Genomic DNA, 15594 nt, shown 5'->3' with positions numbered 1-15594 from the left:
AGTTTCAGAACGGTGCGTGCCCCATGGAGGTTACGTAATCTAAAAGATATCCACAAAAGATTTTAAAGTGTGTGTCTTGACCTGACAAGGACGTCTGCAAATAAAATTGGATATGCTATATTATTGTTTATGTTTCATTGATACACAGAAAACAAGTGTCAGCAATGTCAGATAAGATGGATCAGGAATTGTGTCTAAATTATGACTGATTCTTTTCAATTGAATATCATTTATATCAATTATCATTTCAATGATATGAATTCAAAAGTAATACTTGGCACACGGTTCCACCAATACTAGCACTGTCATATTACTATTGCCAAAAGGAGAGTGTAAAGTTTTGTGAAACAATTTTTAAGTGTTTGTCTTTACACACATCACACCTCATAGGAATTAAGTTAAAAATTGATTGAGTTACAAGGAGGTTCCTGACAGTAGTTACCAAAATACACGTATTTTCTCTGGTAGTAAAATACATACAATGTACAGTATAGGCCTATGCCCTGTGTGTATGGTGAGTTTAGGATGTTACAATGTGCTGTAGACACATTTGTAGAGAATCAAAATAAAAACACTAGTCAAAGTTTAATTTAATTTATACATATATTTTACATGTGAGGACAGTGAAGGAATCTTTACAAATTCTCAGTTCATACATAAAATGTAAAAAAGAGATATATGTTGTCAAATGATGCTGCCTATAATACTGAGTAGACACAGAGGTTTGAACATTAGGTCAAAGAAATGAAAAAGAATAAAGATACAAAAAATATGTATATCTGTATAAATATATATTCAAGAGTAACAGAATTGTATTATACATTAAGGAGAACCAAGGCCATGACAAACTCCCCACAGTAAAACTACAAAAAAGGTTCATAAGTAAGAAAGTCCCAACATGAATCAGATCTAAGGATATCAAGGCAGTCAAAGATTGTCAGTCATCACTCAAACAGGGAGCCCACCTAATCCTGAACAAACATCACACACATGCTCTCACACACTCTAAGACCTGACCCAGAGAGAAGTATTTTAATATAAAGCTATTGTTCACGGAGTAGACCACCCATGTGAATGTGAACAGGTGAGGTGATTTCCTGCTCTGAGGATGATCAAATTATTGGAAATAATGATTTTTTAAAGCAAATAAGTAACTTTGCAGCTCAGTCTGGGAGCGAGCTAAAACAATAGCATGTCTGAATAACACATTTGTAATTGCTTCAAATATTACTGCCAGCTTCAACTTTCACCTTTAGGATAAGGTGCTGGCAAACTGACATGGAACAACATCAAAAAACAGAATGGTGTTGAAGTTTGATATAAAAAGCGAAAAATGATGTTCAATGTGATATAAAGAACAACATTATTGATTGTCAATAAGCACAGAGATATTGGAGAAGACAATTTCCTGCTCTGAGGCCGGAACAAACATAGTTTCGCAACACAATAGTCTAATAAACTTGTGGATAAATTAAAATGTACCAAACTCTTTGTCACATGGTCTAGAAATACTGAGATAATAATTGATCTTCTCACATTTCAACCCTGCTTCTATTCTTCGTTCTTGCTGCCTCTCTAACTTATGTCCCTTCTTGGTTTCCTTGCTCACCGCCCCCCTTCCCCCTCACCCCTACCTGTGATCCCCCACCTCCCCCTCACCCCTACCTGTGATCCCCCCACCTCCCCCTCACCCCTACCTGTGATCCCCCCCCCTCCCCCTCACCCCTACCTGTGATCCCCCCCCTCCCCCTCACCCCTACCTGTGATCCCCCCCCCTCCCCCTCACCCCTACCTGTAATCCCCCCCACCTCCCCCTCACCCCTACCTGTAATCCCCCCCACCTCCCCCTCACCCCGACCTGTGATCCCCCACCCTCCCCCTCACCCCCTACCTGTGACCCCCCACCTCCCACTAACCCTACCTGTGATTCCCCCCCCTCCCCCTCCTTACATACAGGGCCAGCCTGGATGCAGAGAGAGAGGGGGGGGTAGCCATCACTACTGTCGGTACTCAGCCTCAACACTGAGTGCCATGAGGTGGACACGCACCAGAATTCTACTAGAAGGCACAAGTTCCTCACTTTCCAAACCACACACACAATCAAACCCATACTTGTTCTGCACACACCAAAAACACTTGTATAACTGAAATGATAATAATGTAAATAATAATATTAATCACAAAAATAAGCAGCATGGGGGTCATGTAACTACACAGATATAATATAAACCAATATATTTGTACATAGCGTATTTCAGTATTAAAAGTTCAAAAGGATATTAAGTGTTTAGAAAACTATATTGTGTTTTCTGTATTGCACATAGTAACACTATCACATGTTTTTAACTTTTAATTCAGTTATTCATTATTCAGGCGTCTGTCTCCAAACTAGAAAAACTCAGCGCTCAGATCACCATGGGCGGGACAGCAGTGCCAACTGCACGTCTGTAATACTGTAAGAGTGTGTGCCTGTGTGTGTGCACGCATGTGTGTGTGTGCACGCGCATGTGTGTGGGTGGAGCTTTGAAATGTTAAGGTGGATAAAATGTGATTAGTGTAAGTATGAAGAAGGACAGTCAACAACCCAGGGCAAGAATGGTTGCTGCCCACAGAAAAAAAACATTGCCCACACTTGCAGTCCCACATATCCTTGGAACTGAACACAATGAGCTGGAGAATAATTTGCATTGATTGACTCATCAAGCCAAACAGTCAAACTGATCAAAACTCCATACTTTACATATAGAGGTTGTGTCTTCAGCTAAATATTAACACTCATTCTGAATCTCAATTTTCATTGGTAGTTTACAGCACAAGAGGTCACAGTGCTTGTGTTACCACTAGAGGGACTCGTGTTGACTGTGGGGCTGCAGATGTCTGATTTGACAACAACAATCTTTGGAAACACTGGAGCATTATTTCAAACACCTAATGCAACATTCACAGAGAGTCCTGTATAGACTGTTTTATGTGTGTGCGTGAGAATGTTTGGTAGCTTATTTTGGCTCTGCTGTGAGACATTTGTAATATTATAATAGTTCCCCAGTTTGCTGTACTACCAGTAAGTTCAGTCCATCTTTAACCCCAAAGGACAGACGCTGGTTCCGGATCACCAGTCACCAATGGTCTCAAGAGAGGGAGTGTTGAAACAGGAAGTAGGAAGTGTTTGCGTAAGCTTCCTGCCCACAGGCCAGTCTGGAGTTCCAGGGATCTCGATAAGACCTGCAGTGAAAGGAATGGGAATCACAGAGCACTAGGACCATGAAGACTACAATGGGCCATGGTCCCAGGTTCAAACTCTTAATCTTGATGTTCTGACCGTGAAACACCTTTGACCTTCTGTTCAGGTATCTGTCCTCTGGTCAAGGTAGTATGTCCCACACCTTGCTCAGTCATACACAGTATGGAGATTCTTGGTCCTGGTCAGGGGGTCCTGCTCCGCTCTGTCTACTAACGCTGGAGATTCCACATAGTAGTGGCTGAGTTGTTAAACAGTTGTCAGGTCATCCTGTTCTCAATTTCACTCTCAATCTCACAAAAATGCAAGCATGCATGTGCGCACACACACACACACGCACGCTTCTGAGTAGAGGATTGACAAACGGACAGTTGTGGGTTGTTGATTGGAGGAGAGGCCAACCAGTATGTCCTACACATACACAGGCTCGCAGCCCTCTGCCTGTTCTTCCTCCTCCTCGTCCTCCTCCTCCTCGTCCTCATCCTCCTCCTCTTCCTCAGGGCCCAGGCTGCCTGCCCTGCTGCTGCTTGACGGGTCGTGGGTGTTCTCGGGGGGCTTAGGGTAGCGGAAAGGGCAACCATTGTCGTCAAAGAACCTCCGGAAGGTGAACTCGTAGAAGGCGTGTTCCGGGTGTTTCCCGTGAGGGGAGCACAACGTCTCCCAGGCACGCGCGCTGTCCCCGCTGTCACTCCACGCCCCGGGTCCCCCCTCCTCCTCCACAGGGTCGAAGTTTGACGTGTCCATGGGGTGGGCAATCTTGGGTCGGTAAGGGGCTGGCTGGGTGCGCGGGTTGCTGGAGAAGTCCATCTGGTGGAAGAAGGAGTGGGCCTTGATTTCTCCAGCGCCGTTCCTGCCCAGACGCTCCTCGGCAGAGCAGCAGAGACGGCCGATGATGTCCACGGCCTCCGGGCTGAGCTTCACCTGAGGGGGCACCTGCAGCGTGCTCTCCCAGTTGATCACCTGGACAGGGGAGGGGGGAGGGGGAGGCAGGTAAGGATATTGTATCCTTCCCAACTTCACATTGTGAATGATCAGAAGGCAGGTAGGGAAAGAAGTTCGACCAACCTTGATCTGCGTCTCAGTGGGGGTGGGGGCCAGGAAGGGCGGCTGTCCCACAAGCATCTCAAACAGGATCACTCCCACACTCCACCAGTCACACAGCTGGGTGTAGCCTGCAGAGACCACAACGGTAGACAACTTCACACACAGCTAGCATCAGTAGCGTGTTCCTCGCTATGAGGGGTTCCTCGTAAATGGTGTGCATCAAGGCTGCCTATTGGTGCCGCTGGAGTTCCCTGGTGATGTTTTCCATCAAACCCAGAGAGAGACCACCGTCTCTCTCTGCGATCACCCAGCCCGACTCTCTCTGACTCACCTTTGCGCAGCAGCACCTCCGGGGCGATGTAGTTGGGCGTTCCCACCAGTGAGTGTGCCAGGCAGCGCTGGTGCTGCCGGCTGGCACGCTGCTCCAGGGTCATCAGGCGGTCGCCACAGCGACAGTTGGACACATCGTCCCAGAAGTCACTGGGCTCCATGCTGTCCTGCCTGACGTGGCTCCCTGGAGACCGCACACACAGGCCATGAAACACTGCGGCCCACGGGGCACGTAACACACTTAAAAAGGGACTCAGTCACTCACCTTTCTGGTAGTACTTGGAGTTGTGTGTCCAGCGGAAGCCCGTGCAGAGTCCGAAGTCCGTCAGCTTGATGTGTCCGTCCAGGTCGATGAGGATGTTGTCGGGCTTGATGTCGCGGTGGATGAAGCCCATCTTGTGAACACTTTCGATGGCCAGCGTCAGCTCCGCCACGTAGAAGCGTGCCAGCGGCTCGGGGAACACCCCCATGCGGATGAGCAGGCTCATCATGTCTCCTCCGGGTATGTAGTCCATGACGAAGTATAGGCTGTCCCTGTCCTGGAACGAGTAGTAGAGACGCACCACCCACTCGTTATCGGCCTCCGCCAGGATGTCACGCTCAGCCTTGACGTGGGCCACCTGGTTGCGGTTGAGCACGTCCTTCTTGCGGAGCGTTTTCATGGCGTACAGGGCGCCCGTGTCCACCTTGCGCGTCAGGCATACCTCGCCGAAGGCGCCGATGCCCAGCGTCTTGATCTTGACGAACATGGACTTGTCCATCTTGGCACGCCGCAGGCGGTTGTAGTTTGACTCCTTCTGGTTGAGCATCTTCCTCATCTGCTCCTGCTCCGCCTCTGATAGGCCAGCCTTAGGGGGGGGGTAATACAGGGAGGGGAAGACGGAGCAAAGGGATGAATACCGAAATAGATACATGACTTAATAACAGATAAAAAAAACTGGACGCAGCTGCTTTTTGTTGACTTTCTTGTTTGTCAAACAAGGTGTTCCAAGGTCAGAAGCTTAAGCAATGATTTTGGACATGCCCCAGCAAAAACAACCATGAACTCTGTGGCTTTGGGTTTTGTCTGAAAGATTTAGCCCCAGGGTGAATTCCTGGCACATGACCTCCAGGACCTCAGGCCCAGATATGAGCGGAGCCCTGTGTCCTCCACTGTTGTCAACAACTATGGCTCAGGTCTAAACCACCGGGTGACATTCAACCACACTTATAACAAACACCACAAGGCCAGTTTAAATACAACCAGTCCTATCAACTTACCAACTCCAGGAGGGAATAGGACAGGTTTGGTTTCTAAACTCACCTTGGACATCTCCTGCTCCAGCTGGAGCCTGCGGTTCAGTTTCTGCTGGTAGGTCTTCATCACGTTCTCAACGTGCTGCTCCATGTAGAACTTGAAGGCGAAGGGCGAGTAGCTCTTGATGCGCGACTCCCTCTTCTCCTCGTCACGCCCGTTCTTCCTCACCGGCACCGGCGATGTCTGGATCTGCTTCTTGTCCTTCACTGCCTTCTCTCCTTTCTTGGTCTTCTCCTTCACGTTGCCCTCCTCTCCCTTTCCGCTTCCTCCGCTGCCGTGCGCAGACCGGGCGGGGCCGCTGAGGTCAGGCACCCCGCCCATGGCTCCAGCCCCCTCCAGCACCCCAGGCTCACCAGCAGCCCCAGGCAGCAGCAGGGTTTTGGGGTAGGGTGGCGGCGGACAACGGGGCTCCTGGGCTGGCTCCAGGGTGTAGGTCTCCTCGGGCATGTAGGAGTGGGGATCAGCTGCTTCCTGGGCAGCCAGCCAGCCAGGGTGACATGGCCCTACCGCTGTCTTGGGCTCAGGCCTCATTACCCGGATGCTCTTCACCGGCTGCTGGATGGGGGGTGACGTCACAGCAGTGATGGTGTTGGGAGGGCCAAGGGCGGAGTCCTGCTTGTTGGTTGCAGGTGTGGCCATGGTGGGCCGGACGTTGTTGGGGGTGGAGCGGTTGTTGAATGAGTTGGTCCTGCTGGGCACACGCACCTCCCCACGGAAGGGCCCTTGAGGTTGGGGCTGCCTGGATTGAGGGGCCCCGTCTGGACCCTGGGGCCCGACCCAGTGGTGCTCGTACAGGTCCAGGTTGAGGCTGGCCCTGGAGGGCGTCAACAGGCCCTGGGGGATGTCGGAGAAGTCAGGGCCCATGGCAGTGGCCCCCCCGGGGGAGCGAGACATCATGTGGACCTGGTGGGAGGTGGGGCTGGACTGGCGGGGGTGAGAGTGGGGTGGGAGGTACAGGTTAGGAGGGTAAACCCCACCGTTCTGCCCCAGGCCCCCTTTGCCTTGCATGCTGATGTAGTTGTCTGGTGCCATGGGGGCCATCTTGTTCTGAAAGGATGCACTCCTCTGGACCCCGTACCCTGAGGGCTCCATCATGTGCGGCCGGGCATGGCTGTAGTCGTAGTGAGGGCCGGGGCCCCCTGGTGGCTGGGGCTGGAGCTGCAGGGGCTGTCCAGGGACACTGTAGCTCAGCATGGCCCCGTGCTGCTCCATGCTGCCTGGGTAGGCCTTCTGCTGCGCCCCTGGGGTGTACATGGGGTTGCCGGGACTGCTCTGGGCCGACATCGCAGGGGGGTAGGGCCCCATACTGGGGGGCCGGCCTAGAGGGTTGCCCATGGCAGCACCCTGCGCTGCCCCTGTGGGGGGCATCATGTAGTTCATGACAGGCGGAGCGCCCATGTATGGTCGAGGCATCTCCCCCTCAGGTCCGTACTGGGAACCTTCGTACATTGGCGCCCCCATCTGGTGGTAGGCGGGCATGGCACCCTCGCTTGTCCCCTCCAACGAAGGCCGGTGGTCCATTGAGGAGTTTGGCCCCCCTTTTCCTGTGAACAAATGAACACAATTACAATTGAACTTCTATGAATAAATTCCATATCATTATGAGCACTTGTGTAATGGCATGCTGCGTGGTATAGTAACCTGGCGAGGTCTGTTTGATTACGCGGACGATGAGCTCGTTGCGGGGGTCCAGGTAGCCCATCTTGCTAATGTACTCCAGCGCTGCCTCGATGTTTCTACTTCCTGTCTGCTTCAGGGCTCGCACCGCCATCTCCTGAAACACACACCAATCAGGTGACGGTAAAAACACTGCCCAGCAAGGCGCTTGTGCACCTGCATCCTCTCCGTCTCGGGGTCATGTACCAGGCACTTCCTGTGCTGGTCACAACAACACGGAGCACAGAGGGGATTTTGGTAACAGACTTCTGCATTGACCCTGGTCTCATACTCAGGGTCTCCCCTCTCTGTCTGCTACGAACACAGATGTTAGCCTTCTCTCCGTTTCCTGTCGTTTTGCTCTAAAAGTGTTACAACACACAGAAATTATTTTATCCACAGTGACCTACAAATAGTAACTGTCTGTTTTAGTCACTGTTAGACAGTCAGAGGCCTAGTTTCACTGACACTCCCAGTACCAGTGACCTGGCATGAGTCCTCCTGTATTTTACCAGTGAACTGGTCCCAACTCCAGACGTACTCCACTGTAAATAACATTATTATACATCCAGTCCTACCAAGCCCCACACCTATATGAGGAAATCCCCCTGAATGGCAGATGACCTCACCCTAAAGTCATGGAACCCAAACCTCAGCCACGCAGACAGGCATTCCTGCTCGCGCTGCCATCTCTGGTCAGAAGTGGAACAGCAACCACATTTTCACAACTTCAACAAACATCACTCTGTCATCGACAACAAATTGATTTATTTATGTAAAAATGTAATATATACACACTACCTTACTATGAGCAGTTCACCAACATGCTTATGTGCAGTGTGACGGCTATGTCTCCCATTCTGCCTGCCAGACTATTTCTGGGAAGAATCCCAGTTGGACACCAGAGGGTTAAAGAACAGCGCTGCATAGCAACCGTGGGCACATTCAGCTCTAAGCCAGGAAACACCACAGCCACAGACATTCTACACATTCTGTGTGTGTGTGTGTTCGTACAACCAGACTCTAATATACTTTTGGAGTACACACATGCATTGTCCTGTTCCCTCTCACTCGCCCACTCATTATACACACCCATCAATAACACGCAGGCACAAAGACACACTTTGCCACACACACACACACGCATGTGCGCACACACAGGAAACGAAGTATAAACATCAGTGTGTGTTTATGGTCACTCTCGGTGAGGGGCCCGTCTTAACTAGAGAGGAGGCTGCTTGGCTGCCTCCTCCTCCTAGCCATGTTCCTGAATCACCTTCACGTAGACCCTCCCTTCCTCTCGACTATCATTCCCCTTCTTTCTTTCTCATTCACTCTGTGAGCGTCACCCCCCCCCCCCCCCCTCCTCTGAGAGGCTGGGTGGAGGAGGCTTTGGATGGGCCGGTTGGTGCCTTCCAACCTTGGCCCCGGCTGTCATGGCGACAGATGTTCCCAACATTCCACAGGCCAGGAAGCAGGAATTCAAGCCATTTTGAAATCTGTCCTTTTGTGTCCGTCTATTCCTTTAGCTGTTGATCGAGTTCTCAGTCTCTCTCTCTCTCACTCGCCGTCTGCAGTGTGTTTACAATGGCTTTCTACCCAAAATGTCACCACATTTTCAACCTTGTCGTGATGGTTAAATCTCCAAGTCTGTTTGTCCCAAACACCACACACACTTCACCGACTAATTACAGTTCACACAGGCACAAAAAAATTGTGGCAGAAAGTGTCTCACACACACCCCACACTGAAGGAAAACATTTACAAAACACATTCCCGGGGCGTAGTGACAGCACAGAGCCATCGTTGTTAGAGAGAGATGAACAAAGGCGTTTTTTTTATATTACTTTTCACTTTGACCCAATTCCCTACCGCATTCCGCCACGGGACCCTGCAAATGAAAGCCATATGGAAAACCTGGAGAGAGACAGTTTAGATAGACCCAAGTGGGACACCAACAGGGCTGTTCAGTATCAACCTTTATCTTATCATCTTCAACTCCAGATGATGAACATGCATGCTCTACCCTGAGAAAGCACTTACGCAAACACACACAGTCATATGTATACGTGACTGTACGCCAACAACCCCCCCCCCCCACACGTTCCATCAACCTCACGGTTACATAAACGGCCATGTTTGTTATTTCCTAGATCAGAGCGTAAATACGCTTAGTGTGCTCAGGAGGGCCTTCCGTCTCCTGCTGCCCACGCCGTACACTGCAGCGCCTGTCCTGATGCAGGGGGAGGAGACTCCTTCCTCCTCCCCTTCGTCTTTCCCCCTCCTCCACCTCCGCATCCTCGGAGCCCCCCCCCCCCCCAAAAAAAAAAAAAACATATCCTCCTCTAAGATTATGTAAGGCTCACATCGCTCTGTAATTTGCGGCCAGGAGAGGAGGTAGATAAGAGTCAAGTCAATGGGCGGGGGGGCGGAATCACACGGCAGCCAGTATTCTCTGGAATGTAATGTGGTGGGAAGGGGGGTAGGCCCCACAGTCATGGTCTGTCCAGTGCCCCCCTCTCTCCTCGCCCAGTCACAAGAAGACTAAAAATACCGACCCTGTCCCATCACACAACGTGCATAAAAGGTTTAGAAGGAGAGCTACAAGTGCTTGAATCGAGAGGGCAGAGTGACATGCTGAACTGCTGTGATAGGTTGTCTTTTACTGTGGGAACAGTCTCATACACTGGTCTGGGAAAGTTACAGGGTCACAGAGAGGAAGCTGGCCTTGTAAACGCACACACACCACTACTTTACAGATCTCATGTACCCTAATTTATCACTTCTAAGGGAGACGGCCAGGCAGAAATGACTAGGAGGTTTCTGGTATTGGTTGAGTAGTAAAGAATGACTATCAATGAGGATTACTGTCAATTCTCAGGCACTTGTATCCACAGCAAAGCAGTTCTAACAGTTCTGTATTGTTTTGAGAATAATTATATACAGCCTTTGGTAAGGTTCAATGCACTACCAAGAGCTTGATTAAAGTTGTGTAGTCTATATGTTGCTGAGAGAGCTTGGGGAAGGAAAGACAGGCAGGCAGGCCAGCAGATGCAGGGCCACATTATGGGTGGCGACACGATGGTAGCTGAAGGAACTGTTCCACCCAGCTGCCATTGAATGGCCACTTCCTGTTTGTATTGACAGGCCCCTCCCTCATCTGGCCCACACAGACAGACTGGAGGCCAAAACCACACTCCCGGTCCAACAGCATTATATAATTTCAATAAAAATACACTCTTGTACTAGGTAACTTAGTTTGTGGCTACATGGGGCGAAACTTGTCAAATTAGAGCACATCCACGATAATAGTAACTGTAATAATTCAGGATATTTTGTTTAGGTGTTTTAGTGATCCCCTGTAGAGGTAAGAGTGTCTTTAAATTATTTTCTTGAGGCCGTTTGCTCATTGCTCTGAACCACACAATAGAATCCGTAAGAGTCTTGATCTGATACAACCTTACTCCAAAAGAAACCAGGACAGCCACACCCCACTAGAAGTTCTACAATCCATACTGGAGAAGAAGCAGAACAGACGGGTCTGTTACAAAGACCAGAAGAAGACCATAGGCCTCCACAGCAAGCACACAGCAGTCTTCTGATGGCCTAAATCTATTTGGCTCGCCTCGCGTCTCTCCATTTCGCCAGGGCTCTTCATTCCTCTGTAGTGTGGATTTCTCTATAGTGTTGTGCATGGGCTTGAGGAAAGCATTCTTCACATGCCAGGCACCTTCACACGGCCTGTTCTCAGATCAGCTCTACAAAGTAAGCCCTCACATCTGTGGAGATCCTAGCAGACAGCTCTGTGACAACCAGCCTTCGGTATCGTGTTTGCTAAACCTCACAGATTTGACTAGCCGGTCTGGTTTTTAGTACGATTTTCCAGTCTTGCATAGCATTCTCACTGGTGTGTTCTCTGGGCCAAAGGTTCGAGTCCCTGTGGCTTCCTGTGGAAACTTTCCCGCTCCTCCTCGTCCCTCTGCGCGTTGATGTTTCACGGAGCTCTCTCACTCCCAGAGAGAGAAAAAAAAACGTCAAACTGATATTTCGACATCTCATGCGCTTGGCATTGTGTAACTCACTACTACATTGTACCCTTGGCACAGAAAGGATGCATTGTAATGCATTTTGAACTGCTCCCTTGTACTTTTATTAAAAGTCAGTTATGCTAGGCACTTTGTAGTTATGCTAAAGGCCAAACTATTATTGTAAGTACACTCCTCACTCCACAAATACCGCGCACACACACTATGACCAAAACAACCCAGAGTGCAACACACAGCAGTGACAAAGACTGAGGTTCACACAGCACCGAGAGGTTGACACAGTCCAACCACCAGTCTGGCAGAAAAACAAGCATGTACACAGAACACACAAAATCACCTGGCAGTGAACACACTCCCCACACACGCGCACACACACACCAAACCTCACCTGGTCACAGCCGGCGTTGACCAGCTCCTGCAGCATCTGTCTGTTGACGTCGCCGGCTGGGTGGGCAGAGCCAGAGGACGGTCCCGACTCGTTGGCGAAGGGCATGAGGGACTTGCGGATTTCGCGCAGCGCGTTTTGGTAGTTGTTGAACTTCTGGGGGGGTCTGAGCTGCTGCTGGCGGCTGCCAGGGTCTTTGCCCTTGCTCTCGGCCCCTCGCCCACCTTCGCCGCGGGCGCTGCCCCCCAGCAGCGCCTGGCTCACCAGCTTGGCCGGCTGTTTCAGCCCCTCCTTGATCTCCTGGAGGCGCTGGCGTGTGTTGCCCACATACGGGGTGGCTGGGAACGTCTTGGGCCTCATGGCACTCCCCTGGTTAGGGTTCCTCTTGGTGGGTGCCCTCACACCGCAAAAAAGAGCCCTCTTGAGCTCTCTGACCTCTGCTCTCTAGTTGGCCAGATCTGATAGGTGATTCTGACTTGTGGGGACAGGCGAGAGGACAGACAAAGATTCCTGTAGGGCTGAGGGCTGTGTGTTTCTGTAGGGCTGAAAGCTGTGTGTTTCTGTAGGGCTGAAAGCTGTGTGTTTCTGGAGGGCTGAGAGCTGTGTGTTTCTGGAGGGCTGAGGGCTGTGTGTTTTGGTAGGCCTGAGAGCTGTGTGTTTCTGTAGAGCTTGGGCTCTGGGCTGGGGTGTGTTTCTGGGTCTCTGTCTCCTGGATAGAAACCTACTGGCATCCCATGCTGTGTGTCTAGGGGTCTAGGTCCCCCTCAGCACCACACATGTGAGGGTCCATCAGGGTGCCCTCGCCCCGAACCATGCTGATGCACATCTGCGCCTGCGGAGACACACACAAACCAAAAGTGTTAGGATGAGGCGCGGTCAGGTGGCTATGGTCTAGGAGTGGTCAGGCCACTGAGTGGACACTCAGTCACATCAGATTAGCCATATACTTAGCTACTCAGGGTGTGATCTCACTGTAACAATCTTATCTTGAGGAACACTGTCTGCATTCAAGCACAATGGAAAGAAGTATATGTCAGAGCCCATGTGGAAACAGTGACACAGCAACAGTCCTTTACTGGTGTATAATCCTGTGAAACAGAATTCTGCCTAAAACTCCATGAAAGCAATGTGTTTGTGCACACAACGTGTGGTAAGCAGGCCACAGGCGTACATGATGGCCTATCTGGGACGAAATACTCCATGAGAGTTTATAAAGCATTCCTACAGCTTTAGAAACACTTTTCCCATGCTATTCCACGACAACAACCCTCAACATAAAGCTATAAATGTAACCATGATAACCTTGCTAAGCCTTTGCTAACAGCGTAAACAGGGCCTTGACAACCACAGTGTCAATACATGTGGTGGTAACATTACAAGTTCAGTGATTAAGAGACTTGATTTTCACCCAAAACAACCAAGTGTTAGAAGAGGCCGTCCTTAGCAATTAGAGCACACATCCAAGTTCCTTATGGCCCTGGGACCTGGGAGACCAGGAGTTCTCTAGCTTTGGTCAAGACTATTGGTCTGTCTAAACCAGGACTCACCCTGGTATGTCTAAACCACCCAGGCACACCCCTGCTATGACCCATGGGGGTTCAGTCTATTGCAGGTTTTCTTGACAGGAACTACACGCCGTTTGTAAAGGTTTTTGAGACAAACCCATTCTCAAGACGGCGATGCCAAACTCCACGCTACAGTTGCCCAATCTCCAGCATGTTCCTCAGCCGCCATTCTGGCGATGCTTGGAGCGCTGCGTCTCATCAGAGAGCATTCCATTCCGCAAGTAACAACAAGAAGACTCATTCCATCGCATGAGGCGGCACGGCAGACCAACATAAACGATCCGAAGGGTTAGTCTGACGATAGGCAGTGGGGGCATGGAGACCGAGTAGCAGTGTGATCAAGCTTAAATCACCACTGCTTGAACCAGGCATAGACCAGGCTGATGGTGTGTGCAACCTGCTTGTCTGACCTTTGACCCAGAGGTCCTTCGCTGCTTGTTGAAAACACTGGTGTTGCCACTACATTTACATTTAGTCATTTAGCAGACGCTCTTATCCAGAGCGACTTACAGTAAGTACAGGGAAGCAAGTAGGGTGAAGTGCCTTGCCCAAGGACACAACGTCACGGCTGGGAATCGAACTGGCAACCTTCAGATTACTAGCCCGACTCCCTCACCGCTCAGCCATCTGTCTCACTACCTTTCGAGAACACTAAGGAGCCATGTGCAGGAAAATTAGGATAGTTTGGTTAAGATACCAGTTCAACAGAATAATTTCATGGGCCACAGTCATGTGTCAGGTGGTGTATAGACTGAAATGAATATAAATTCCAAGAGATTAATAATGCTAATACTTATCCATTAGACTCAACTAGGTTGTGATCTTAATGGTGCCTTATATCTTGGGTTTGATACACTGTGGCCTACGTGCCTTTGCCATGTGTATGTTATGGGGTTCTCAAATTTGTATTTAGAGAGATGACTAGTCTACCACCTGTCTGCACACCTGACTGACGCACAAATGGTTTGTTTCAGCATAACCAAACTTTGCTGGATATCAAACATTAACGAAGAGATTCAGATCTTTAAGCTGTACAGATTTACAAACTGTCAACAACACATTTAGCTAAAGAAAAATGTCCCGTGAGATATACAACAAATCAATCAACGCGTTTTTATTGACACATAAATACAGTCACACAAGCCACAAAGTGCCCATTAAGACTTTTATAATTAATAACCAAATAATTTGCTACTGTATTGGAATTGGAACTGACAGTTCAAACATCTAAACCCGACCATAAATTTGATAAGCATCGCATATTAGAGCAAGTCATAACCAAAATAACTCATAATAGTACAATGTTCGCTTACTATCTAGAAATATTTTATCGCCACCCCAAACACTACACCCCTTACACTGAACATGATATCCAACTAAAGATATGAACTAAGCATCTAATTAAGTAATCAAAAAAGCTGTATAGCGGTATTTTATTGACATGGTTAAATCGAGTCCTATCAGTCAAACGATAAAAGATTGTGAGGCCTTCTCAACTTTAAGCAGGGCTGAAGTTAAGCTAGCTAGGCCGACTGGAGTGAGAGGAACGCAATTCTGCTAGAGCAGCCCCGACATTCCAATGTAGGGAGAATGTAGCTAAGTCCCCGCAGTCTTCATGCGCCCTAAAGTTTGACGCGTTGGCTGAGAAAAGACTTTCGTTTGCTAGTATCTGACTATAGTATCCGAAAAAAAACGTTTCATCCCAAATTAAACTTTGGGAAATCTCCAATTGTAAAGTTTTAAACTTACCATGTGATAGAAGTTTAAGGAAAAGCTCTGATTCGAACATAAATCCAATCGATTGACCCTTTTCCAGACAATATCCAATCCCTTTATTGTAAACCACCTTTTAGAATGTATCAAGCTTTGTTTAACTTAAGGCCTGAGTAAATATCATGCGAAGAGACTCCATTTTCTCCTAACTCCAGGCAGAATTAGAATGCAGTACGAAGTTGGACACTTACTGCATTGTTAACATTCCTGGAGTCACGTGACGGACCAATGCACGTCAGCACCACACAGTCCAGGCGGGG

At 49.2% G+C, this 15594-nt stretch overlaps 1 protein-coding gene and 1 long non-coding RNA gene across 2 annotated transcripts; both read right to left on the bottom strand.

The window, feature by feature from the left end:
- Nucleotides 1-570: 570 nt before the first annotated feature.
- On the bottom strand, nt 571-1618 carry LOC134017725 (uncharacterized). Its single transcript, XR_009929783.1, has 2 exons — nt 1055-1618; nt 571-995 (listed from the first exon to the last, which is right to left on the bottom strand). It is a non-coding gene; the product is annotated as an uncharacterized LOC134017725 (long non-coding RNA).
- A 286-nt stretch (nt 1619-1904) lies between these two features.
- On the bottom strand, nt 1905-15541 carry lats2 (large tumor suppressor kinase 2). Its single transcript, XM_062457585.1, has 8 exons — nt 15311-15541; nt 12000-12828; nt 7551-7683; nt 5916-7453; nt 4878-5460; nt 4614-4796; nt 4304-4410; nt 1905-4198 (listed from the first exon to the last, which is right to left on the bottom strand). Exons 2-8 carry the CDS (start codon nt 12354-12356, stop codon nt 3650-3652), a joined length of 3450 nt encoding a protein of 1149 aa, XP_062313569.1. The 5' UTR covers nt 12357-12828; nt 15311-15541; the 3' UTR covers nt 1905-3649.
- Between the last annotated feature and the right edge of the window lie 53 nt (nt 15542-15594).

The sequence above is a fragment of the Osmerus eperlanus genome, chromosome 3 (assembly GCF_963692335.1).
Source record: "Osmerus eperlanus chromosome 3, fOsmEpe2.1, whole genome shotgun sequence".
Classification (NCBI taxonomy): Eukaryota; Metazoa; Chordata; class Actinopteri; order Osmeriformes; family Osmeridae; genus Osmerus; species Osmerus eperlanus.
Note: the sequence above shows the minus strand (reverse complement) of the source record. Positions and strands in the feature narration are given on the sequence as shown.